Source organism: Dicentrarchus labrax, unplaced genomic scaffold (genome assembly GCF_905237075.1).
Source record: "Dicentrarchus labrax unplaced genomic scaffold, dlabrax2021, whole genome shotgun sequence".
Taxonomy (NCBI): Eukaryota; Metazoa; Chordata; class Actinopteri; family Moronidae; genus Dicentrarchus; species Dicentrarchus labrax.
This window is the reverse complement of record NW_026136705.1, coordinates 8,806,971-8,833,584: the sequence shown is the minus strand read 5'-3', so window position 1 is coordinate 8,833,584 and position 26,614 is coordinate 8,806,971. Positions and strand designations below refer to the sequence as shown.

The 26,614-nt window shown below is 39.4% G+C and overlaps 3 protein-coding genes across 5 annotated transcripts; all 3 read right to left on the bottom strand.

The window, feature by feature from the left end:
• Positions 1 to 1,765: 1,765 nt before the first annotated feature.
• Positions 1,766 to 9,798, bottom strand: tmprss2 (transmembrane serine protease 2). 3 transcript variants are annotated; one of them, XM_051401296.1, is made up of 14 exons: positions 9,713 to 9,798; positions 8,638 to 8,713; positions 8,250 to 8,442; positions 6,539 to 6,631; positions 6,305 to 6,418; positions 6,074 to 6,203; positions 4,683 to 4,799; positions 4,495 to 4,535; positions 4,155 to 4,323; positions 3,838 to 4,010; positions 3,658 to 3,753; positions 3,286 to 3,428; positions 2,843 to 2,995; positions 1,766 to 2,044 (listed from the first exon to the last, which is right to left on the bottom strand). In XM_051401296.1, the coding sequence occupies exons 2-14, from the start codon at positions 8,650 to 8,652 to the stop codon at positions 2,036 to 2,038; spliced, it is 1,446 nt and encodes a 481-aa protein (XP_051257256.1). In that variant the 5' UTR covers positions 8,653 to 8,713; positions 9,713 to 9,798; the 3' UTR covers positions 1,766 to 2,035. The 3 variants fall into 3 exon arrangements, with proteins under 3 accessions (XP_051257256.1, XP_051257255.1, XP_051257257.1); XM_051401295.1 differs by lacking the exon at positions 9,713 to 9,798 and adding an exon at positions 8,966 to 9,653; XM_051401297.1 differs by lacking the exon at positions 9,713 to 9,798 and adding an exon at positions 8,966 to 9,648 and having other exon boundaries at positions 8,638 to 8,709.
• Positions 9,799 to 11,025: 1,227 nt separating this feature from the next.
• Positions 11,026 to 19,407, bottom strand: acat1 (acetyl-CoA acetyltransferase 1). The gene is made up of 12 exons (XM_051401305.1): positions 19,251 to 19,407; positions 18,564 to 18,611; positions 18,357 to 18,474; positions 18,061 to 18,156; positions 17,589 to 17,689; positions 16,666 to 16,809; positions 16,244 to 16,394; positions 16,067 to 16,162; positions 15,226 to 15,339; positions 14,739 to 14,803; positions 12,584 to 12,741; positions 11,026 to 11,433 (listed from the first exon to the last, which is right to left on the bottom strand). Exons 1-12 carry the CDS (start codon positions 19,299 to 19,301, stop codon positions 11,313 to 11,315), a joined length of 1,263 nt encoding a protein of 420 aa, XP_051257265.1. The 5' UTR covers positions 19,302 to 19,407; the 3' UTR covers positions 11,026 to 11,312.
• Positions 19,408 to 21,155: 1,748 nt separating this feature from the next.
• On the bottom strand, positions 21,156 to 25,350 carry mmp30 (matrix metallopeptidase 30). Its single transcript, XM_051401298.1, has 10 exons — positions 25,093 to 25,350; positions 23,724 to 23,971; positions 22,868 to 23,016; positions 22,669 to 22,794; positions 22,407 to 22,568; positions 22,090 to 22,279; positions 21,834 to 21,955; positions 21,555 to 21,714; positions 21,365 to 21,468; positions 21,156 to 21,277 (listed from the first exon to the last, which is right to left on the bottom strand). Exons 1-10 carry the CDS (start codon positions 25,198 to 25,200, stop codon positions 21,174 to 21,176), a joined length of 1,473 nt encoding a protein of 490 aa, XP_051257258.1. The 5' UTR covers positions 25,201 to 25,350; the 3' UTR covers positions 21,156 to 21,173.
• Between the last annotated feature and the right edge of the window lie 1,264 nt (positions 25,351 to 26,614).

Sequence of the window (26,614 nt, the reverse complement as noted above, 5' to 3'; positions counted from 1 at the left end):
TCAATGCAATAAAATATATTTACATTGCATGTTCATCCCTTATCTCATCTGTCTCAAAGACATGCCCAAATCTGTATGTAATTACAGTAACTGTTAGCAGGCCAATGCTGAGTGAAAAAAGGTTTTGGCTTAAATTTTAACTATTTTACTCGGTCAAACAGAACTTTAATTTATTGACATAATGGGATTTATACTTTAATGAGACAGCAACTGAAAAAAGATTGTGTAGTGTTAATGTGCAGCCAGGCAGGTAAAGTATTAACAGCTTATGGTTGAACATACAGTGCAACGATAGCAAAGCCTTCATTGTTTTGATTCTCTTGGTACAAAGCAGGGGATTTCCATTCTGACTCTTTATCACTTCCATTTAACTTTTATGCCTGTGCTTTGATCCAAACGTTCCCAAACCTGATCATAAACACCATGTGAGACATGGTATTTAGTAGAGTTGGACCAGGCGGATATAGCACCAATTGACGTCACAAAGGGTTTCAAGAAAATAAACAGATCAAGTGCAGTGTAACAGAGAAAAAACACAGCATAACGTGGGGGAAAATAGTGTATTAATTCCAAAACTTAAACTCAAACATCTTTGGTCTATATAGAGTCTATAGAGCTCTGTACCACCTAAAAGCTGAGAGGACCTAAGTGACCCACTAGCAATAAAGGGATTTACAGGGTGTGAAAAAAGGGGTTTTAAATTCAGAATTAGAAGGGTAACTAGTGTATATTGATAATATAAACCCATATAAAACTTGATATAATGTGAGACCTTTAAGTAGACTGATCAGAAACAAGAAAGAAGCAACCACTCAAGTAGCGCAAATCACATGCTATTACCTCAGTGATACTACTAGAATTAGCCAACCACCTGCAGTTGTATGCCTCCGCCAACCTGTCAAGTTGCAGTTTACATCAATGTCTGTCAAGATTCATAGAATATATGTGGTGAATAACACTACACAAGTGTATTATTTGGCTGAATAGAAGTTTGCACAATATTGATAGTACATGTATGATTTCAGTGAATATGCACTTTTGAAGGATTATCATAGACGTATTTGCTAAACAGGTACACGTGTACTTGATTACTATGTTTATATGGATTCTTAGAGAGTATAGCTATAGAACACGTGAGCTTTTGTTTTCTTCTGCCATTTTAAGCTGCAACCGTTCTCTATGAGCTGTAGGTCAAACTAACACCATTAGCTAGGCAGGCTCCATTGCAGTCATGTGATTCCGATGACACTCGACATTCAGAATGAGGCAGTAAGTGAAAGACAGAATGGATGAGATGGAAAGATGAAAGCCAGTACAGTGCTACTTATTGTTTACTCATTGTGCCATCTCAGTCAACATGTGCATGAAATCTGGAATTACTAGATTCATTCCTAAAGTAAAAAATTACAGCTAAAAACCTATTTTGAAGCAAATATGACCTTTGGGTCATAAATGTCACCAACCCAGTGACCATCCAACTGTGAAATATGGTCACAATCTTAAGTTATGGTGTTGGATAATAGCCAAACAAGTGTTTTTCCAGGATATTATGATGTCACAGTGGAGTTTGGACTTTTGATGTCCACTCAGCTGTCATCATGTGAACAGGTGGATGCAGGAACTACAGTGGGTTGCAGTAGTGTTGGTTAGCACATGCCATGAGCTCTGCAGTAAGAGTCAAACTGTCTGCCTGCACTGGCTGTCAGTGCTTGCTCCATCAGCCACTTACTAGTACTACTAAAGCAAATGTCAAAGCAAAACTCAGTTATTTGTGCAAAATTATGTTTTTATTACAACAAATAAATAGCTTGATTTTGCTCAAATACAAACATTCTATCTCTACTTATAACTGGTATACAAAAATAAATGAAATGATACATCCGTTTTATTTGTACAATCTTTTCATTTTGTTTTTTAAGAAAATCCTGATCAGTAAATTCCCTCAGAGCTTCAGATTTAAAGTGCAAAGTGTGTGATAAAGTCACTACCGCTGATTAATGAAAAAGGATCATCTTCAGGTTCACCGGGAACTCTGTCACTCATTCTGTGGAGATATAAAAAGAAAACAGAATTAAATATATGAATCTGTATACTAGAATAATTCAGTTGCAGCCATTACATGTCATATATATATTATAATTTCCCTTTGGGGATAAATAAAGTATTTTCTATTCTATTCTATTCTATTCTATTCTATTCTATTCATGCCTAATCCTGCTAGACTCAGATAGCGTCACCTGCTCTAAGTTAGACTCCTAACCTATTACACCTCTTTATCAGTTGCTTGTTCCCATATTAAATGTGTGACATATTTTATGGATATTTCATATGATATTTAGTTGTTGTTAGGTTGTTTGTGTAAATTCTGAACAGAAAATTTCCTTTAGGGATCTTTTTAAACAATTCTTTGTCTCTATTATGTATTTTTCATAATGTTTAACAATCATACATACAAAGGTTTCTTCTTTAACAAATGCAGTATTTTTTTTGTCCCTGGTGCTTGGCCAATGCAGAAATATAGGCCCACTGTGTATATTTTTTAAGCTTTCTAGCACGCCTTAAAATCAAGAAGGTCTTGCGACACCCCATGAAGCTGTGGCGATCCCTAGTGGGGTTCCCGACCCCTAAGAAACCACTGAATTACTGGGTGTGAGCAACAGTTCTGTTGGCTAAAAAACACATTTGCCATAAAAATACTGAACTGATTTGTTAGGATTCCTTGTTGTGTTGTAAGGTATTTAGGCATTGTTAGGTATTTTCCCTCTATAGCTACCAGATTGCTTCTACTCACATTTGTACAGAATACAGAGAATTACAGGTCTGTTGCATTAACATACTGTACCTGCATTTGTTCATATACCCAGTTGAGGAAGTAGGTAACATTGCCATAGACTCCTGGCTTGTTCCTCCAAGCACATCCAATCCCCCAGCTTGTGTCCCCTGCCAGCCACCATACATTTCCCTCTTTGACCACCAGGGGCCCTCCACTGTCACCCTGCAGCATACAGGAGGTATATGTATCTTAGGTTAGTGCATGTGGGTCTGATTTAGGCTACCTTTTGGGACACATCTCAGACCAGTTATTGGGGATGGCTTGTCCAATTGGGGACAAAAGCTGAGTACCCAAATTGGCAAAAGGTGATTTTTAAGTGATTATGGTTAGGGTAAGGGTAAGTCTCCAGGAAATGAATGTAAGTCTATGTAGTGACGCTAAAAGTGACATAAGTAAACATAAGTGTATGTGTGTGTGTGTGTGTGCAACACAGAGAACAAACTCAGACAAACCTGACACGTGTCGACTCCTCCCTGCAGGTTGCCGGCACAGATCATGGTCTCAGTGATTTGTCCGTCTAACACATCAGGTTTGTTGCATATCTCTCTGCTGTAAATGGTCACCTGGGCCTGATTTAGTCTGTCAGGAGATGGCCCTGGGGAAAAAAATTAATGATTGTACACCCACAGTTAGCTCAGTCATGCATAAAAAAGCACTGTTCCCTTACTTGCACTTTAAACCTTAAAAAGCAAATGACCCCTGAAACATTTTAACAAATAATCTACAGGGAGGGATGAAAAGTACATGTTCAGAAAATGTTTGCTGGTTTCTCAGTCAACATGGTATGTATTCTCAGACATATACATACGTAATGTTTGGCTCACCAGATGAGCGCAAGGTTCCCCATCCTGTAATCCAGGCTTGCTGTCCAACAGGGAGGTCCATGGCAATGTTTGGGAGACACACTGGCTTCACTGTTCCTGAAAGAAATGTGTATCATCAACGTGGGAAAAGACCATCACAATTCAATTAATGAAATATGGATTTTACTGGCAAGTGTTTACTTGTAAATGTTAGAGGTGTATCAAGCTTTAGGAGAGCAATGTCATTGTCATTAGTTCTAATGTCAAATTTTCCATGACTAATGATTTTGTGAACTGCTTTGCCAGTGTTAAAGCTCAGTCTTGCCAAGCTCACGTCACCAGAGTATACCATCCACATTCCAGGATCAGAGTACCTGCCATGAGGTAGAATAGTCAAACATGAGGAACACAAATCTCAAATTCTTTTCTGAATGTCCATCAAAAGACAGTAAAAAAACAAAAACAAACAAGACAAATGACATGAAGGGCCTAATGGTGTAAAGACTAGGCACACTCACGTATGGAAGCAGTGTGCAGCAGATAGGATCCAGTAAGGGCTGATGATGGAGCCTCCACAAATATGTTGATTATAAATCTGGAGACTGACCTGCCATGGCCAGGCCCCGTTTACTGCCTCCGTACCACCCACGATACGAGTGCTGGGGGCTGCTGAACTCTCTCCACAATCTGAGGATGGAGGAAAAGACTTCTTGAAAGATATTTGTTCCCCCTTATCCAGAGGAAGTCTGGATAACTAGCCACTGCTAAATCCCATTTTCAGGACATCTTTGCACATATCACCTTAATTCATACATATTTTATTGGTGTAGTTATGGCCCTGTTAAACCAGTAGCTTACCAATACAGTGAAGTTTGACAGCTCTGGCTGAGCAACTTTGGCTACAAAAAAAAAGGATGACAAAATTATTTTTCAAGACAACCCGAAACAAGATAGTAAACATTTATTTTGGAGCTGCACAGCGGGAAATAAGATTGCTTCAGCTCTCAGTGGGAATTTGTAGTGATACATTAGGCAGGCTGTTATACCTGTAAGTGAGCTGTGAATGTATATATGATTCATGGTCACTTCCAGTCTTCAGCTTCATGTATCCCTTCCAGGCTTGAGAACCTGCACTGGTTTGGGTATAGGACACATAATCCTGCCTGCGGGATGAAGATAGACACAAGGACAAAGGTAAGAGCAATAAACTAAGATTGGGGTGCAGGACCTTTAAAAATGGTTTTTATATCAGCCAGTGAAGTCATTTGACGTCCAGGCGCGTTTCCAGAGGGGTGGGGGGGCTGAAGTGGCATTGGCATACTGTATTATCCTTACCTCTTCCACCCCTGACAAAACTGGCATGGGGGTGGAAAAGGGATCTTTTGACCTCTGACCTCAAGAAATCAGAATGAAAATGGCTTCTATGGGTACCCACAAGTCATCCCTTTGCAGAAATTCACACTTTATTGTAATTCAATGCAGTTGAATGCATGTGGTATAAATGTGTTATTTCCGCATAGTGTTTTTTTATATTTCTGCATACTGGGATCCATAAACAGTATTGGAATTGTATAAACTGGGACTGACTGGAAAACTGAGACACGTATTTCTTGTCACCCCTGTATAATTCAGTATAGTTATGCTTGCCATGGGGGTGGTGGTCAGTCAGATTCCCATGAATCAGACAAAACTAAGTGGTAGAAACACTACTGCTTTTGTCCAAAATGGATTCCCAGAATCACAAAATGAACGTTCCTTGTAGGGGCTCCAAAGGTCCAGTGTTGAATCTGAATGTAGCGGCGAAATTGCAGATTACAACCATTTGAATACAGTTCAGCCTCCCAAGTGTGAAGGAGAAACTACAGTGGCTGCAAAATTTATGAAAAATGCTCTTAAGAGCCACTGTTTGTTGAAACATGGCGGTTCAACATGGCTCCGTAGAAGGTGACCCACTCCCTCTGTAGATAAAAACAGCTCATTCTAAGGTAACAAAAATTATATAAGATTCACATTTTCAGGTGATTATACACTAATGAAAACCTATCTATGGATATTATATTCAATTACTGCCCACAGATCCCCCTAAATGGTACACACTGGACCTTTAATGAATCAGTTCAACAGTTTAAGCAATTAATACATCAACTGTCACTTAAAACGTAATATGTGTACTGGTTATTGCTGCTTCATGTTGCTGCTAATCTTCAAATAATCTCAATGATTTTTTTCAATGGCAGGTTTAAATGTTGTTTCAGAGGCTTTCCTTTCTGAACACATGAGAACACATGATGGTGAAAACACTGAAACCTGTAAGGTACCAGCAGCAACATAAGCTCTGGCTTTCAAAAACCCATTGCTCATGCTGTATGTGTAGCCTATTTTATACAGCAGTAAGACAACAGGGGACATGAACAATAATGAAGAAGACAATCAGCACCTCTTGTACCCCATGTGCTCACACACAGCTCTTGCATAGTTGTTATCCCAGTTCTCTGCACACACCGGAGTCCACATCTGGCTCTCAGATGAGTAACTTTCCAGCATGAAATTGGTCCCATGGAGGCGGACTGTGAAGCACAATACAATACAATACCATGCAGTTTACTGATGTGATGGCAGATACAGTATGTATGTATGGAAGAGTGGGAAGTTGATTTGAATGCCCTACAGCACTGGGATTCATCCTCTCCGTGAGAACAGTCCCTAACACCATCACACCACTGGGAGGGGCTTAGACACTTCCCACTCCTGCACAACGTCCCCAGTAAACACTGGTAGTATACTGCAAACACACACAAACAGTATAGAGTTCACATACAAGAGCACACAGGAATCTGCTTACATGATCATCACATATCCAAAATGATATAATGAACCTACAAAGATCTTCAAATTCACTTACAGAAGTACCAGAGCAAGAGGCCAGCCACTGCCAGGACAAGAAGCACACACAGAGATGCACACAGTATATATTTCCAGTGACATGTCTTTATTCCTGCAAGGCAAGACCAAAACAGTCATCAATAGGGCTGAATTATATCTGGTATATATGTATTCAGTGGTAAAATTGGTTATGTAAGAATTAAATGCAAAATTGCATGCTCTTCCAGATTCACATAGTATCACACATGCAAATATTAGATTTGAGTTGATGATAGAAACTCTACTGCAGAGATTACAATCTAACAGAGTTAAGCCATTTCTAGCACTATGCTTCTAAGAAAAATTCCATTCTCAATTGTCTTTTTTATTCTTATTCTTTATTCTTATGCTGATTAAAAGTTGTGCTATTTGAGACTGTACGCTGAAGGGCGTGTCTGTGGCGTGAGGTCAAAGTTGGCCATTTTGAATTCTGTGGTCATACAAACTAGATTAAAAGTTGTTTTCAGCTATTTGTGACTGTATGTCAAAGTTCCAGTGACGACTTGTCGAATTCAGCCGATTCGCCATTAAACAGCATAACTTCAGTGTGCAATGTCCAATCTCCAATAAACTTAATATATTCTGTAACAGTCTCGCCCTGAACACGTCCTCATAACTTCAGTGTATGTGGTCCAATCTAAATGAAACTTCACACATTTGATAAGAGTCCCGCCCTGAACACATCTACATGACAATATTCAGACATAGTGATAGGGCCACCAACTGGCAACAGGAAGTAAGCGCTGCGTGGTGATTTTGAGTTGATTTACGTGAGATTTTCATGTTGTTGTCCGCACATGTTACGACAGCACATGACGCGGCCGCAGCACGCACCGAGTTGCGTGGAGTGCGAGGTCCCGCCCAACGCTGCTTGCAGCTTTAATTATTTTTAATAATTAAAAAAATCATAAACACTTAATAGGATTCTTTTTTTTGACACATTCTGTATTTTCTTCTCCCTGATGCTTGGCCATTGTTCTATTAGACATTTACTTTACTTTAGACTCACTTTTCTTCACAGAAGTGAACCAACTGCTGAGATAAAGGCCTACTTTTTTTTTTTACACCTCTTAAAATCAAGAAGGCCTTGTGACTCCCCAGGAAGCTTTGGTGACCCCAAGGTCGGGATGATAGAACAGTAGCATAAGTAGTGCAGAATCATAAAGTGAGAAAACTCACTCTTATGTACATCATAGATGGTAAATAGATGGCATAAAAGTTCAAAATGTGATTGTACTGATTAGAAAAGTGTGCACCAGATGAATGAACTATGTTTACCTTATGAATTGCATTGCATCATATTCTTTATTTCTTATTTCTTACATTGGCCTCAGTGATGGAGATGCACATCCCTAGTACACAGCAATATCTATTGAATGTTTTTTAACACTAGCTTTATTAGCTGCAATAAGCTAGTACTAGGCCAGTGGCTCATGAATTCAACTTTTCATTTGTAAGAGGAAGAATATGTTATTTAACATTTTAAGAGCTACATCCACACACTTCATGTTCACTTTAACACGTTCTGTTACAGTGAAGTTAATGATTCTGTGAAACTACAATAGATGTCTGCATTCATATGAGTGGATATTTGCCTTGTGACAGAAGCCATTGTTTACCCACATTTCCATTCCACACCGTATCACTTTACAGAGGGCTTGTGACAAAACTTGAGTCAAACAATACTGTACCTTTCCTTTGTCCTGTGTTATGTGGCATCCCAGGTGTTGCAGTGTGGTGAGTGTTGATGGTTTGGGGGGCAACAGCAACATAGCTGGGGGTCTCTTGTGGGAGGGTAGGGTATATACCCTGCTGTGGGGCAAATGGAGGGGATCTTCCTTCCTCCTGCTGAAACCCCATGTTGTCATAGATGGGATAATTTGTCTGGAGGCGCAGTAAAGAGATGGGAATAAAAACATTTTCTATAGATAACAGCAAATAAGCATGTGATCTGACTGTACTCAGAAAAATCCTTCATTAAATGTTAGCATATGTAGTAAGCTAAGTAAAGAGTTAAAAAAAGAGAAAAATATATGAAAACAACAGACATTCAGAGACGTTGCCTCTCACTGAACTTACCTGATTAGTATTCATACTGAAACTGGTTACACTGCCTGGGGAAGCAAATTTGGAAGAGTTTCTTCTGCTTTCCTTTCTTGTAATAAAAATGTTTCAATTACTGGTCACAAGAACAGTACATGACACATATTGACACAGAGTAACAATCATTCAAGCGATATCCATGAAACAAAAAAATCACTGAGCAACTTGTTTATTAGAATGTTAGGTCACAAGAAGTAACTAACCTAAACACATTAATACTCATCAGAAAAGTACAGTGCCAAAACTGCTCACACATTACCCAAGCAGGCTGGCTTACTTTGACTTTACAAAAAATTCCACCTACCTTGAAATTCCCACAACTTCCTCCAGTACTCTGATCCTGTCTGTCACTGCACTCCCTGTTTCTGTCTCATGTTCATGCCATGTAATCAACATCTATGACCACACCTTTTTCCTCTTCCTGCACAAGCCAGCCTTTGGTGCACCACTTCATTAAAACAACACTTGACATGGACAAACAGCAGGTATTGATGAAGGCCAGCACTACTCATTATCTTCTGTTCACAGGCAGGCTCTCAGATAAGGTAAATGAAGTGAATACAATAAGCACAAGGCTGTGTTTATCCAGCAGTGGGCTCCATTGATTTGTGACGGAAAAGCCTATTTCAGTTCAGCAGTGTGATATATTGTGATTCATATGCATCATGGTCCTGTGTATCTTACTGTACAGGTTTATGGTAACTCTGTGCACCAGTAATTACATTCCACCTGCCACATGTCTGAGCAGCAAACATCTGTGTGTGATGTTTCAACATTCAACAACAATACTCCTGCAACTGTACAGAAACACAGCCATAAATCAAGTGGCAATTTCTCGAAAGTTACTAACATGTTAGGCAATGCTTTCCAACAACCAAAGTTGCCACTCCTGTTACGATCCCTGTGTGACGGAAGAGAGAGAGGAGGAACTAGAGGAGTCAAAAGCCGGTAAGTGGTCACTGCTTGTTTGACATACCAGAAGCTGCCATTCAGACAGGGCTTTATAGGATAAAAAAAAAAAGTGAAAAGGCATAATAGACTTGGTTCTTACTTTATGCAGGCTTTTGTTTGTCCTCCTAAAGAGCGTCTTGTGTGTTAATCAGTAACATCTGAACAAATAGCCGTGCAGGCTCAAAAATACAGATGACCAAAGGACTTTCAAACCTGGTTGATATTTAACCCAATGCCTGACTGTGTTAACTGGCAGGAAAGAAGGGAATGAAAGCAAGCATCATCCAGCAAGAGACTGTGAACATAACGTCCTACTGAGTGACATCAGCTCAACCTTTGTATATGGTTTAAGGTATTGCATAAGTACATAAGGGGGGTAGATGTACAAGTCCTATGACAGCATTAACGAACTTTACATCATTACATTTCTTATGATATATAAGACACAACAGGAAACAGCAGCTAGCTCGTGCAAAAGCATGCACTGCATAAAGAAACAAGGTCAAATGTGATCCAGCAAGAAGTGTAAATGTACAAACTGAGGGGATCACTAGCTGTACATTCACTTATTATGGAATAATACAGCTTGAGTCAAAAAAAGTTCACACACCCCACCCCTCAATTTGTAGCAATCATTAACAATGACAGAAGGACCAAAACTAATTTTAAAAGGTACCATGTTGACTTTTAGTGACATAAAGGTTAGAACAATATCATCAGAAATCCTTTCCCTATATAAATCATATTCATGCCACTTTGTCCCACTTTATATTTTCCACCCTTGTTATCCAAGCCCCCCACAGTTGGAGAACAACTGGCCTTCAAAGCTCCATGAAGGTGAGCTGTAGATAAAAATGGCTCATTCTGAGGTAATAAAGACAATGAATCTTATATTCAGGTGATTATACACCAAGTGTATATATAATAGTATATTCCATTTCTGCCAATTGAGCCATCTAAACATTACAAACTAGATCTTTTTTAGATTTCTTTTTATAAGCTCAGTTTTATGTGTCCATTAATATCATTTTAATTAATTCTTAAACTCTTTCTGATAAGTTCCATTTGATACATTTCACCTCCATTGTATTGAGGAAAAAAGGAAACAGCAGACATTTTAAAGACTTGTCAAACCTTAACCACCAGTTACTAATGTTAAAAACACATGATGGCAACAAATACATAGAAAACTTGCTGTATATAGATAATTTTCTTCTTCAACATGAACAAGTAGTAGTAAGCACTACGACAATTGCAACATCTAGTGGCCAGCTTGAAAATTACAGTGCCAAATATATTACTGTAATATATTTTTTTAGATTAAGCATAACACAGAGAAGAGTAATGATTTATTGCAGCAATTATTGTAGGTCAAACCTTCAGTAACGAAGACAATCAATAAAACGACAGTGGTTTCATAAAAACTATTTATTGAACCATCACTTCAGAGTTAAATATTAATCTTCAATAGGTTTTATCAAACAAAGGAGTGTTTTAAACACTGGAGTCATGAAGTCATGTGAGTCAAGTCCTACTTTGCTGTTTGAGTAAGGCCACTGGCATTGAAGTTGTAACAGATGCATTCTTCACAGTAAAAGCAGAGTTTACAGAGGTCTTAACCATTTGGAGCCAACAGGTAGTCCACACACAGATTAACGAAGAGTGTTTCAGGGAGAGACAGAAGTTTCCTATCAAGTTTCCTACAGTTTCTGGATCAGAATGGATGAAGCTCCACCACCTCCATTGCAGATGCCCGCCAGCCCGTACTGGCCTGGCTTCAGGTTGTGCACCATGTGACCCACAATTCTTGCCCCAGACATCCTGACAGGAGACATAAAGTATAAGTTAATATCCAGGACATTTTTGTACATTTACTGAAATGTATGTTCTAAAATGCTGTTGTGGATTTTCTGTGAAAGTGCACAGGAAGAGATGTACTGAGTCTTCTCCAGTTCCTGTAGTTTTGTTACAAATAAAGCTTCACAAAGCACTCCCTCTGTCCTCTGTGACACAGAAGTTGATGTCATTGCTTTTCCAGCAGTGGAGGAGACGAGAGAAGCCACTCTTAAGAGGCGCTGCAGCAAGGACCCAGACCCACACATGATGAGCCACCAGGGCACCCCAAATTAAAGATTTATTCTGACCAGTCCAGAGTTAGTGATTATTAGATCAGTGGAAATACTAAGAGTGAGTTTTATTTTGTCTCTGTCCATCAAGTTATAATGTTGTTGACATTGATATGTGAGGTACAATTATTGTTTTTGTCTATGGAGTCTGGTGGCAAACAATAGCAATATTACAGCTGTGTCAGGTTAAACAAATGGTCTATGCTTTTAGGGATGCTTTCCATAATGTTGTCAGATGCTTAGAATAACAATCTGAGCCCGTCAGTGACTAAAACCAGCACTGTTAGTTGACATATTTTGAAACATTAGCTTACACTGCAGCCCTGTTCACACATATTTTCACATCCAACTCTGTGAATTAAGGCTTTATTTTGACCAAACCAGCGTTGGTTGTTGAAAAGACTGTGGAAAAACTATCTAACTGGTTTTACTGGGTTTTATTTTGTTCTGTCACATTGATTTGATCCGAGATGCTGATGCTCTAGGCATTCAGTGGCAAGTGAACTTTGCATTTATAACCTTTAAAGTACATACTTGATACTTGAAGAAATACAAACAAAAGCCACTCATTTAGAAATGATTCACAAATCCAAAAGAATCATTTAGTTTAAAGATTAAAACAAGTGATGCAGCAGTTAAATGCTGGCCTTTCTTGCGTTTTGATGTCCATAAGGTCAATATACTTACTTTTTATAATTTGTCTGAACTGCTTTGTCAGTTAAAGCTGAGGAAAACAGGAAACTCCTCGTTCCTCATCTGCATTTCATTTAATCCTGGGAAAATCTAAGTGGTAGTATTCGTTTTTTTCTCTTCATTCCACGACACATCCCCTCTCAGCTGCTTACCCAATGGGGTGTCCCAGTGACACAGCTCCCCCGTTCACGTTGACTTTTGCAGGGTCAATGTCCAACATCTTAATGTTGGCCAGCACAACCACACTGAAGGCCTCATTGATCTCCCACATGGCGATATCATCCTTCTTCAGCCCTGCTGCGTCCAGCACCTGACAGACATGGTGGAAGTGTGAGGAGGTTTCATATAGAGCGTATCTTTTGACAGTTTGGAAAAATAATTCTCTTTAGGACTTTAACACTCAAAAAATATTAGATATGCCTCTGAACCTTAGTGACAAACCTGGATCATCAAATTTGGATTTTTCCATTTTATATTGTGCACGTTTGATCAGAATCCAGACATTAACATAAAACATAACAACGCAACAAAAAGAAAATACTCAAGCAAAATATGAACACTTTCATGTTCCCTACCCTGCCAACTGCCATATTTCCTGGGATGAGCAACTTAAATGTATAATAATAATAATAATAATAATAATAATAATAATAATGCCTAATGACTGGGGATCAGTGTACTAGTAATATTACTTTCCCCAGTAACTAGTAATGTAACTAATTAAGAATACATTTCGGTAATTATATTAGTCACCCCCGCCCTTTAGTCTGAATTCTGGGGAGAAAGGACACTTGTACTTATAGTGTAACTAATTACTCTTGGCAGGGAGTAATAAGTAAAGTAATATTACTTTTAATAAGAGAAAAGAGTAATAAATAAAAAGATTTAAGTAACAAGCCCAGCACTGCTGAGGATGTCACTGCCAGCCATTCACTCTATATCAGAGTGAAAATAAATAAATAAATAAGTAAGTAAATAAATAAGTAAGTAAGTAAGTAAAAAGTAAGTAAGTGTGCCAATGATTTGACATCCAGGATTAAAGAATAGACAGATTCTCTAACACTAAACAATCTGTTATTGGAACTCTCCCTTATCAGCAAAGAGCTGTGTACAAAACATTTAGCTGGCAGCCACTCCTTATGACTAGTTAAAATAATATCAAAGCCAATAAGCCAATTAATTAATTAATAATTTAAGATTTGAGCCTGTTTACACCTGGTATTAAAATGTGTCTTGTATGATCCGATCAAAAGGGGACCGTTGTAGGCGACCACCAAGAAGCACTGTGATCTGATCACTCGGACCACTTGCAGAGTTGACCACGTATCTTTGTAGTGTAAATGCTAATGCGTCCTAGGCCACGCACAATGACATCATGTAAGTGCACACCAAACACACTGTCTATTTAGTTCACTGTAATGCAAATGATGTGTTTGTTTTCTTTAACCTGCTGAGATAAGCAGCAGATGATGAACACTGTCTGTTTCAACTGATTTGACTATTGAAGTAGTAAGCGCAATATCCGCAGACTCCCTTAAAAAAAGAAATCCTTTTGAAATATTTTGAGTGAGTTATTATGTGAGGAGGTTACAAGTTATTTCTTACTTATTTATTTCCCAGCGCGTTGTCTACTAGACAGCGGTACAACCTCTGCTGCCATCCACTGGGAGTGACTCTTGGGCTGGCAGCCCGTCAGTAGCCCGCTGGCAGGAGAGACGCAAGCGGGACGTACACTTTTACTTTCTCTAGCATTAATGCTTTTCTTCACCATCTGTGCGGGGTGTGAGGTGAAAAACATCAAATTTACACACAGCTTCGCCTCTCCACCGGGGCGCACATAAAAGCAATGGGCTAGTGTGCCGCTGAACTGGAAAAAAAAAAAAGAAAAAAAAAAGTAATAATGGAGACTGACTTTGTCACTGACTGAAATTCTAAATAGGGTTCAGCCCCATAGGAAGTGACATCCGATCAAAAGTGGAAACTATAAACTGACGTACTTAAAACTGTTCACTTGTGATGTGATCACCAAAGACACACGTTAACAGCAGGTATAAACAGGCTCATTGTGGTTTAAAGGCTAGAATCAGGACCTTCAGTATCTGGATCTAGTAGACCATGAAAGACAAAGTGTTTAGAAAGCAACTGCTGTTATTTCAATGCGTTAGTCTATGCAATACATATGTAACATTTAGGCTAACATATCAGAGAGTATCAGATTCGACTCTGTACCACTCTGTCCCATATTTAAGCAAAAAAAAAAAAAAACCTTGACTGGGACATCCCTACTAATAACTTGCTAATACTCACCTTTGGTACAGCATAGGCAGGAGCAATGGGGAAATCAATGGGTGCAACCGCAGCATCAGCAAAGGCTATGTAAAAAAGAAAATACAATATATCAATCTTATCAATATATCAGTCCCAACTGTGACAGTGTAGCTTTAAAAATACCCTGTTTATTTTAACATGATCGATACAGAGAGGTATTAGAGGTTTATCCACTTTTTCTTAATTTAATCAAAACAAAAATAAAAACGATACCTTAAAAGCCCGTTAGGAGATTTTTTATGTTTTAATTGCCTAGACAAACACCCACCTTTGTCAACTAACCTATTAGTGCTTTCATCTGGCATACAGACCTCTCTATAAACTTATAGAAGAAACTTGTAGAAGAAACGCTCCCTAGCAGTCTTACGTCTCATCTGTAACCTGGCCTGCCATGTTTTAACACCTCGATTTCAGTTAGGCTCTGCAAGCACAGTTCACTGTGTTTGTATGTGTGTGTAAAGCTTACAGACAATCCTGGCCAGTGGAGTGACGTTGAGTCTCTTTGCAGCATCTGCCGTCATTAAAAGGAGAGCAGCTGCTCCATCATTCAGTGTGCTGGCATTGGCTGCAGTCACTGTGCCTAAAAATCAAGTGACCAATCACAAAGAAATGTGCATTAAAACACAAAGGTTCACTGAGCCATCGCTCTCATTATTAGTATTATTACTTTTTTTAAATATACATTTTAGGGCTGCACAATATGGTAAAAACATCATATTGCGTTTACTTTGACAGACATTGCGATAAGTATATAATTAACAATTAGTGTAGGAATGATGACTTTTGTATCACAAATTTAATTTTAAAAAAGTAAAAAACCTACATTTGATGGGGTCTGTACCAAACAAAAAAGTTTTCTTAAATCTGGACAAGATTAGTAGGCAAGGCCATATCTTAGAACTACAGCACTACACTACCTTTATCAGAGAAGTGCAGCTTCTGGGATTTTGATAATGCACTTGGCCATATTGTGATTTTGATCATATATTTCAATGAATTGTGCAGCCCTACTGCATTTCAGAAGTAATAAGCAACAGAACAGTACAACTTCATTCACAAGCCTAGTAGTATCATGAGTAATCAAGTAAGGTAAATAAATATAATAACAAAGGATGCAAAATAAGGGTAAGTAACACAATTCTTACACCGTATGCATTGTATTTGAGAGGGACAGAATCTTTCTGCATTGCATGCAAGCAAGTTCATGTACAAATTCAACTCATACAAATTTGTTTAGTTAAGACAAAAAGTGACTTCCCTTCCCCAAATAAGGTAATGAATGAAAGTAATGGCAGCTGCTTCATTACCATTCTCTTTCTGGAAAACCGCCCTCAGTTTGGGAACTTTGCTGAAGTCGACCCGCCTCCACTCCTCATCCTCCGACACGACCATGTCAGGTTTGCCTACAAAACCACGTGAAGGTCAGATATGTGCTACGTGAAGTTAATGACCAACGTCACTGGCCCTAGGGCAAGTTGCTGTACCTTTCTGGGGAATGCTAACTGGTACAATCTCCTTGGCCAGAACGCCAGACTCGTATGCTGCCTTGCTGCGGCTGTATGAGCCGATGGCGTAGGTGTCCTGCTCCTCTCTGGTGATGCTGCTGTTCTTGGCTGTATTCTCTGCACAGTTGCCCTGTTAAAGACAGTGAGGCAAAAGCCACAGAAAAGAGATCAAATATGAAAATGGCACAATTTATGTGGCAGCTATATGTTAAATGTATTATTGAGACGGACGGACACACACAGACAGAGAGAGAGAGAGAGAGAGAGAGAGAGAGAAAGAGAGAGATTCCCGGACCAACAAATATTGTTCTCCAGACTTACGAAAACCCCCACTCAAACAGAAAACTCCATCAGTCATAAGAATGATGTCTTGACATTTTCAACAAGCGGTTGACAGTTACCATGTGGAATTTGTTGTAGACATCAGTGAGTCCATCCTTGACAATAAGGTCTTCCATCCTTACTCCTCCGTAGGCTGGAGTCTCTCTGGTCATCACGTAAGGTACATTGGACATGCTCTCCATGCCTCCTGCCACCATCACATCCTAAAAATCACACACAGACAGCCATGCACTTAACTGGAGTAACAACTATTATAGTCTATTGTCGATTGTCTGACACTGAACCTCAATCCCTGATATCTGCGTAACTCGAGTGAATGTAGAGCCCGACCGATATATCTGTCCACCGATATCATCTCGCAGCAATGTCAACTAGAACTGGTTCATAATGTGTACAATTATTTAACAGGTGTTCCCAAACTTTTCCATGTCAAGGCCCCCCCAATAGGAATTAGCTTATAGTCAGGGCCCCCTTTTGCAAGATGTCTTTGAAAACCTCACTTTTATTAATGCAGTAATAATTACATTTGTCTTTAAAATCTGTAATCATTACATCAGATCCAATATTTGCATTATAAGCATTGTTTCAGTTTAGTAAACTGATTTTCTTATGTTTAAGACTTCAAGTTATCTATTTCAGAAAACAGCATTTCAAGGACCCTTGCATCATCCCATCAGTGCACAATCCACACAGAAAAGGTTTACTTTCATTCCAGCTAAAAAAAAATGTCTCTCTTCTGTAGCTTATTGCGTTTCACAGGATTTGGTAATTACATTCTGTCAAAGGCCTGAAAGATGTGTAATTACAGTCCCAAGGCCAAGTCCATGGAGGCCATGCTGTAATAGCTCGAGTTATCAAGCAGCTTATGGCAAATAAAGCTTGTTTTTGGTCATAACAGAGTTTTACATTTTCTTGTCAGGGATCAGATGTGTGTTTGGTATATGTACAGTACATTGTACAGTGTATTTAATGCTAAAGCTACCTGGTGTCCACACATTAGACTCTGAGCTGCCATCATGATGGACTTCATCCCAGAGGCACAGACTTTGTTGATGGTTGTTGCTGGAGTGCTGAGGGTCAAGCCTGAAGATACAATCAGAGACATATTCGCAAAAAACAATGAATAAAACAAAAACATTAGCTGTCAACCTTTCTGTAACTTTGACTATGAACAATAATCTAAAAAGGTCTCTCAGAGCTGTTGAGAGAAACCGTGCATGTGTCACCCTGCAGCTGAAAGCTTTTGTAGCTTTGGTCATACATTACAGATTAATAATGTATACAGAGATATTAGCTTTAAAAAGGGGAACGAGATGGTAATCTTGCTTTTTGTACCTGCGTCAATCATTTTGGATTTGTCAATAGATCATCTCTGTATCGGGTTTCTGGACATCAAAGTTTGGTGCAATGCCAATATTTGGAATGAGGGTGAAAATATACCAGTGTGCTTATACCTGCTCCAAGCAAGGCCTGTCTTGTGGGAGCCTGGCCTTCTCCTGCCTGAAGCACATTGCCCATGTAGACTTCCTTTACCTCTTCAGGAGCGATTCCTAAACACAAGAAACATGAAGTCACCTCACTAAATACACACAGCCAGTCGCCCACTCGTGTGATACGGAGAGAATGTAAAAAAAAAACTGTTATCTGTGTATTAGCTTAGCCATGCTTGGTGATGATCAGCTGATGCTTCATGTATTCCTAAATGGAGAAGAATACTTTTCTCTGAATAAAGTTGACCATCTGAACATACCTGCTTTCTCTATAGCTCCCTTAATGGCAATGGAGCCCAGTTTGGTGGCTGGTACGGCTGCCAGGGTGCCTCTGAAGGAGCCCATTGGAGTGCGGACTGCGCTGACAATGACGACCTCCTGAATCCATTCAAAGCTGAATTACAGTGTGCAGTCCAGACATTGGGTTAAGATGAGAATTTGAAAGTGAAATGTGTCCTGTCACTTACATTGAGCGAAGGGCGAGATGTGTAGGTTCTTGAGAGGTACTTGTGAGCCTACAATGGCAGAATAATGATTATAAGATGATAATTCATCTTCCATACACGAGAGAATTCTTATTTCTAATCCTATCTCTCCAAAAGTGTGCTAAAGCTCCTCGATACAATTTTGGGGTAAAATGAGTCAAGTTTTAAGCTAGCAGAGAAGCATGAGAAATACGTTAGCTATGCTAACAATAAAAAAGGACACAGACATGTAAGTTAACGCTTATGTTAGCTAACGTTAGCAACCTGGTGACCAAACAGGGGCTTTTATTGCATTTAAGCTAGGTGTCGAGTCAGTCAAACTTGTACGACCCATCTTTGGCTTTTAATATCCTCAGTTATGCTAGCTACTGTTGTTATTCTTCTCCTCGGTTATTGTACGGACTAGCAGACCTTGTTGTTACACCGTTTACACAAACAGAGCTTCACTAAAGCGTCCGAGCCACCTGGAGCAGTTATCAGCTGTTTCCAGGCTGTAACGTAACTTTGCTCAAGGACGCTCCGCAGACACAAAAAGGCTAGCTGAGCTGCTCTAAGTTAACCCGGGCCTTGTGTTTACAGCCAACCGGACAGTTCCTAAAACTACCGTTTCAATGCAATATAACGAGAGCAGGCAAACCCAAACTAATTATTTTACACGCCCTCACTTACCAGGCGTTTACACATTTGAGCGTGCATGGTTAAAAGTCCACTGGATGACATTTTGGACTCGGAGACGGGACTGTGACTCACACACTTGGACCCGCTTCACCTTCAGACAGCCATGCAGCGGAGAGATAAATACATCAGCCAATCACAGTGAGAGGTGTGCCCCCCAGACGTCATCGTCAGCTGGGAATTATGGTTATTGTAGTTTTATCAATGAAATCACAAAGCGTGTTTATTATTATCAAATATAAGTTATTATACTGATAATTTCAGCATTAACATATAAAAAAACGACTTTTACAATTCCTAAAAAACATATATCGTACTGATATATTTTTTTCAGCAGTTTTATCATGTATGATATGAACAATATATTATAAAACGGTGAATGTTGACATGTTTTTTTATTTCATAAAAATTGTAAATGTATTATCTTCATTACCTAGTTCTCGCTAAAGGACAATTTAACCGTTTGATTAAGCACATGTATTGACCGTAAAAGAGTCCTACTTATGAACGGTGTTGGGCAGTAATGCATTTACAATTGCAATGACAGTGATATTACATTCTCCAGTAATGAGTAGTGTAACTCATTTATAATAATGTTTTAGTAATATTACAGGTAGCCTACACTTCACAGAAATGGCACTGGAAAATGTATATTTTTACAGTTTTTCTTACACACGTCTTCGTGGGGTCCAGACCCAAATGGATAGGAACCACTGGCATAGAGAACAGTGGAGCAGAGTTTACTGTCCTTGTGGTACAAAGTATCACTAAAAACTACTGTCTAAGCCTACTTCACATTGCAGTTTGATACTACCCAAATACTACCGCAACACTGAGCATTAGTCAAACTACAGAAACAGAATACTCTGCACTGCAATATTGCATATATTTGAAGCCAAAATATGTCTATTGCCCCCCGGTGGCCAACTGCAGTATAGGTCATAAAGCCAGCTGCCTCCATGTTGGTGCATGGGCCAGACTAAAAGTAAAGTACACATCAAATAAATTTTTCCCAAAGATGGTTTCTGTCATTTTAAGTAGTTCTTATCACATTGATGCACTAATTGAAGCTATAAAAACGGGCAGAATGGCCCCTTAAAGCCATGATGCTAACCCTTGAGGCATCCTCTCTCTTTCAGCTCCTACCACCTAGAGTGCTCTTGTCCAACTAAGGCCTTTAAAATGATAACTGTGGTTCTGCAATTTTGAGTGTGTGTGATTGTTTTTCCTTTTGCTCTCATCGCTCTCAGCCGCATGACTCTTCTGGGTTCTGGGAAAGATAAATTATCTCCTACTTAAGTCACCCGCACTTAAACACAAACCAGAGTATATTTATTATTTATTTAATGAATTATTTATGTTTATTTTATAAAAAACATTGACTACAACTAGGTGGTGCCTACAGGATTATTATACCATTTCATTATGTATTTCTATGCAGGTTTCTACAGAAAAGCCCCCTTAAAGATCCCCTCCAGACAGTCAGCTTGGAAAAATAATGATATGTTTTTTCCACAAAGAAAAAGTATAATTTCCACATTAAATCCTGAAAAAGGCATCTACTCCTTCCACCTCATTAAAAATTCCAGAATATATGAATATGCATTTTTTTTTTTCATTTCTAAAATGTTCCTGCTGGACACAAGATATCTCCAACTTTAACACAACTTTAAGTCCTTCCTTCTAGTGTGACACTATGGACATACATGATTCTGTACAGTGTCGCTCAAACATCCAACTGTAGGAACAAGAAGGAAAACATATTTTTGACTTTAAGCTACTCAAGTTTTGTTAGTGGAGTAGACTATAGCTACTATTATGTGCCCACAAGTGTGTGTGTGTGTGTGTGTGTGTGTGTGTGTGTGTGTGTGTGTGTGTGTGTGTGTGTGTGTGTGTGTGATTTGGGTCTTTGTTTCTTTAGTTGCAATCCAACCATCCATAGTTTAACAGGATGCGTCGCACTTTTCTTCGTTGGTAGTGGTACTCTGTCTGTCTGGATCCGTATGAAAAGTAGAGATAACCTGAAAACAGGAATGCATCATTATTATCACCCCAAACAGGAAGTCATTATGCTACTGTAGATGGTCTAACCTTTGACTGTTTCCTACCTCCGTTCTCAAATGCAGCATCTACTCTGTAGCCAATCCCAGGGAGCGCTCTGTGAATGAATTTTGGGTACCCACCATCCATTCTGCCCCTCCTTTCATTGTAGCTATATGGGTAATATGGGGAAGAGTTCATCAACATGTGGTCTATATCTGGATTCAACCTAGATCTCTATGGCTAGACATTACTCACCTCCAGTATTTGTTCCTCACAAAGAGGAGGGTCCTGCCTATGAATGACACATGGACAGCAGCATCTACCTTGGTTACAGATGGGGGAAAGCCAAAGTCGCTGAGAGGTTTGGGATAACCAGGTAGGACAGTCCTTCCTCTGATCCCCCAGTAATGATCCCCTGTGATGTGAAAAGGTAGACTTGTGCTCCAGACAGATCCCAGCATTTATGTCAAGCGTTTATCATCTCTAACAAACAAGAAAAAACAAAATAATTATTAACTAAATAAATGTTTTTACCTTCAAATAAAATAGTATTCTTATACTCATAAGCAGCATCAACTTTGCTGATTCCAGGCCAGACAGTCTGTATTCTGTTCATACTGATGCCATCCCAGGAGCTGCTCCTCCTCCAGAAATATCTGTAAAAGAAACAGTGGTCATATACTGTAAAATCTTACTGAATGAATTTAACTTAACAGCTCTATCTAACGGACTATCATGTGTTTGTGAAACTTGCATGACCAAAATATAAAACAGTGCAGAGATGTCTCACCCATCTTTGAAGAAGTAAATATTGCTCTGGCTGGAGGTTGCAGCATCAAAAATCAAGTTCCTGTTGCACCTGTCTGGAAAAGGTTCTGATGTGGGCCCAGGATCTGGTTCAGGTCTAGGTTGTGGTTTTGGCACAGGTTTTTTGGTAGGCTGTGGATTTGGTTCAGGTTGAGCTGGTTTCACTCTGACTCCTTGGAGAGGCCAAAGACAAAGAAATGGCACTGGTGAAGATCTTTGAGTCTCAGTGTTTGTCTATGCTTTCATGATAGGTGCTCTGTTTCTTGCAAAAATCTGTCTGTAAATTAGTTGAGCTCTCACCGTAAATAGCCTGTACTCCCCGTCTGTCATCATCTGGTAGCGCATATCCCTCTGTGGTCACATACTGGTAGGTGGGGTACATCAGGGCTGTCTGGACCTGAGAGTGGGCTAATCCCAGTGCATGGCCAAACTCATGGGCTGCCACCAAGAACAGGTTTGTTCCTGCAGATACACACTGATAAAGTTACTGTGTGTGTAATCATAGTATCAGTGTTTTCAGTGTTATATCACCTCAATAATAATGTTTCCTTAATGTGAGCACCTGCTGAGGTTAGAGTCCAGACTTCATCTTCATCAAAATGGGTATCACCTCCGTTGCCTTCTCCAGGGGAGAATGCATGGGCCAAGACGCCACTCTTGCCATCGAATGGAGAAAAATCTCCATGGTCTGGTTTTGAGGGGAGAGTACAGTTAGCACTAGATCAAACATTTCCTCAAAAGCGCTTAAAGTACTGTATTACCTCTGGCCTTGAATATGATCATAATGTCAGCAGTGCCACTGTAGATCTGCCTAAAATCCAGAGGAATGACGTCACTGTAGAGTTTCAGAGCCTTGGCTAAGGTGGCATCCACATCACTCTGTCTCAGATCTGGTGTGTAGTTAGTTATCCTACAGCAGAATGAGAATGAAAATGGTTCACAAAATCTCAGAGGAGCTTTATCATAAGCCTATAGGCAGAAATTGAATGGTGTGTTTTCATTAGTGAATAATCACCTGAATATAGGAATCACTGTGTTTCCGTTACTTTAAAAAGACCCATTTTTATCTGCAGAGGGAGGGGGTCCTCTTATATAGATGTTGAACTGCTGTTTCTACAGTAGCCTAGAGCTGACAAAACAAACACTGGCTCTACATAAGGCCTTTCAGGTTTTTTTGTGTGTTTTTAGGCCTTTATTTGATAGGAGAGGTGAAGATATACAGGAAACGGGGAGAGAGAAAGAGAGAGGGGTACGACATGCAGCAAAGGGCTGCAGGTTGGAATGAAACCCAGGCCGCCGCAACAAGGACTCAGCCTGCAAGGGCGCCGCGCTCTGCCAGGTGAGCTTCTGTTCGGCCTGCCTTTCTGTTTTTTTTGCAAGTTTCATCGCCCATTTCTCCTCCTAAGCACTTGAAATGGGAGGGTGAGGCGAGAAGGTTGTAATCTACACGCTAGATGCCACTAAATGTTACACACTGGACCTTTAACTAACCGATAGGAGCCACAAGTGGTCAACAACTGCTTCACTGTTGAATCATGTTTCTAGTTGTACTTTTTGGGCGAACTGCTTGCAGAGACTTGTTGCTCTTTGTTCTCACATAGAGAGCTAGTGTAGTACCTGTATGTGACCACAGGCTTGCCCCACTTTGGTCGACCATCAAAATGGCTATATCTGGCCACATCTGTGAAACCACAGCGGGGTCGAGCCATCACTTCCAGGGTGTTGGAGTCCAACTGCCCAGTCACCTCCAGTCCAAAATACTCCTGCATTTTTCTGAGAGTGTCTTCAAAGGAATCTAGAGAGCTGCGCCAGATACTGTTGGGGGCACTGACACCCACATCAGAAAAAAACTGAGACAGATAGTCCTGCACAGAGAAAACAGGAATAAAAAATTCTCATAATACAGATTAAATTCCATATATGATTAATTTGACTGATTAGATGGTTTTATGGATTAATGGTCAGCATTCATTCTGCAATAGCCATTCAGATTATTTACATTCTGTATGGTCGTTTATATTGTGAGTGGTGAGGTCTGCCATTCCTGCGCTGGATCCAGAACACTGTATGCACCTAATTCAAGTATTCAAGTATTTGTAATTTTATCTTATTGATATCAGCCCCACTATTACTCTTCACTCTCCTAAAGCTGTATCAGAGCTGTATTGGGGGGTGGCTATTATTATCAAGTGTTTAGTATTAACAATTATCGTTCATTAAAAATGCTCCTACAAAATGGGAGTATTGGGTCATTTTGTTTTACAGTTGATCAATGTTAGGGTGTAATAGAACAGTCGGGAGAAGTGACAGTGAGCTGTAGATGAAGAGCGATCTCCAACTACTCAGCAAGCTAACCATCTCCGTTTACTGTTCCCAGTTATTGTGTGGCTACTCACGGCATAATAATCATAATCAGTATCAATAATACAGTTGTTGCTCTTTTGTTGTAATTCTGACAAATTAGCTGCTCAAGAAGTGCTTGCTGCTCCCACAACCCTGGGGCCTGCAGTTTTAAACCACACTAGCCTTTAACACCAGTGACTATAGGTGTCACAAAATCAACCCTGAAGTTAACTTTATCTTTGAATTACTGGTACTTAGACCATGGCAATAAAGACTGTATAATCACCCACTATACTATATACCCAGCATATCTGAAAATACACATTGTGTATGTGCTTAAAGAAAACACCATGTTTATTGAAAACTCCACATAAAAATGCCCTGCACTGAAATCGGCAAGGCTTGTTTGCTAGTTCAAATTGTTCAGCATGACAAACTCTATGACAAACCCACATTAATCATTTAAAAATCCTCTGCACTAAAAAGGTGAGCCAAAGCGTCTGGTATAATGTGCAATGCACAAAAAATATGGATCTTATAGAATAAGAAACACTGACTGCTCTTCTCTCCCTGATAGTGATAGTGCGTGGTTAAATAACACCAACAAACAAATATTTGAACATAGAGAACACCACATGTTTACCTGGGCTTTAGACAGGTCTTCTTGGCTGGGTGTAGTGGCGGGCACAGCTCCACAGTGTGCTGCAATCACAACTACCATCACAGTTTTAACAGCAAGCACACCTTCCATGATTCCCTTTTCTACTGCAGAGACAGTGAGACAGAGATAACTCCAGGTACTTTATTCTCCCTCCCAGGCTCTGCTGAGATGTAGAGTTGCAATGCATGAGTCGAGGATTTTCCTGAAATAGTCAATGTCAGTGTTTTGGTTGTGAGGTAAAAGATGCATGATGGGGCAATACAACATTCTTGCAAGTGTCCTAACAGGCCCAATTAGAACAACAAGAGGAATAATAGGTGTAGTGAAGAGAAGGGGAATTAGGGGAGGAAGAGGTAGCTTGGGCCTGCTTAAACATGAAATGAACAGAAATAGTACATAAGAACCATCAGATCAACAGTGAACATTAGGCACTTTTTGTGTTTTCCTAAGTTTTATAAAGGTGTTGGTAGCTTACCTCTGTTACATTTTGGATCATCACCTCTATTATAGCTATAGATTTGTAATTACTTACAAAAATGTAATTGAGGACATTACATTTTTTTCTTTGAGTGAGTTTATTCCATTAAGTTGCTTTTATCTTATTTGGAATTACCTGATTAAGAGTCTTAATAAAGATTTGAGGAGCAAAACTCAGGCATGCTTTCTCTGAATTTTTATATACACGTGGGGCAGCTATGAAAAAATGTAGGTCCTCTATAACCCTATATTGTATGGTATCATATGGCATCACATCGTATCATGTTGTATTATATGGTATCGTATCATATGGCATGGTGTCGTATTGCATGGTATCGTGTCATGGTATGCTATCTTATTGTATCGTATTATAGGCTAAATCTGTCGCTGTAATCAAATGTCAAATTGTGTACACACCAACAGCCTCTAACAGGCTGAGAGCCACAGTCTAATTATTTGCTTTGAGTGTGTTGCTAACCAAAAGTGACTTGCATTATTAGACCACTTTTCTTTTAGAGGATGCAATAGAAGCCTTCCTCTTGTTTTGTGTGACCCTGCCTGTTTGGAAGCACCTTTCCCCCAAAGTATTTGCCATGGATGCTCATCACAAATGAATAATGAAACCAGGGAGCATAGTTATAGTCTTTTCAGACATTAATGACTGCACTTGTATCTGTCAGAGATGCCAAAACCAAGCTGAATTCAGTTTCCACTGAAATATTGAGATGTTATATGCTCCCATGCTATTATTATTAGGTTTTTTACAGCATTAAGACTGCCTTCATATGGTGACCCCTAAAACACATAAAAGAGTGAAATACATGCTCCAAATAAGGGTGGAAATTGATGAAAACACAGACATGAGTGACTATTCATCAAACTACTGAACAGGAATGCCATGAAAATCTGCTGAATTTCTTGATTTGAAGAATATCTTCTATTCTTTTTTTTGCCTATTTTCCCAGTTGTGATGTATGTAACAGATATGGCTGTCATACAAGGTGCCACTATATTCACTCACAATAAA

Excerpts from the sequence above, each read along its gene's own strand:
- mmp30 (XM_051401298.1), bottom strand. The coding sequence starts at position 25,200 with ATGGAAGGTGTGCTTGCTGTTAAAACTGTGATGGTAGTTGTGATTGCA. Across the intron at positions 22,280-22,406 it reads GGGAGTACAGGCTATTTACG|GAGTCAGAGTGAAACCAGCT; the intron begins GTGAGAGCTCAA and ends GGCCTCTCCAAG. Across the intron at positions 21,469-21,554 it reads GTGAGGAACAAATACTGGAG|CTACAATGAAAGGAGGGGCA; the intron begins GTGAGTAATGTC and ends TTACCCATATAG.
- tmprss2 (XM_051401295.1), bottom strand. The coding sequence starts at position 9,057 with ATGTTGATTACATGGCATGAACATGAGACAGAAACAGGGAGTGCAGTG. Across the intron at positions 4,324-4,494 it reads TGTCAAACTTCACTGTATTG|ATTGTGGAGAGAGTTCAGCA; the intron begins GTAAGCTACTGG and ends CTCCATCCTCAG. Across the intron at positions 3,429-3,657 it reads GGGAACCTTGCGCTCATCTG|GGCCATCTCCTGACAGACTA; the intron begins GTGAGCCAAACA and ends TTTTTTCCCCAG.
- acat1 (XM_051401305.1), bottom strand. The coding sequence starts at position 19,301 with ATGTCATCCAGTGGACTTTTAACCATGCACGCTCAAATGTGTAAACGC. Across the intron at positions 18,475-18,563 it reads CATCTCGCCCTTCGCTCAAT|GAGGTCGTCATTGTCAGCGC; the intron begins GTAAGTGACAGG and ends GAATGGATTCAG. Across the intron at positions 11,434-12,583 it reads TCACTGGGACACCCCATTGG|GATGTCTGGGGCAAGAATTG; the intron begins GTAAGCAGCTGA and ends GTCTCCTGTCAG.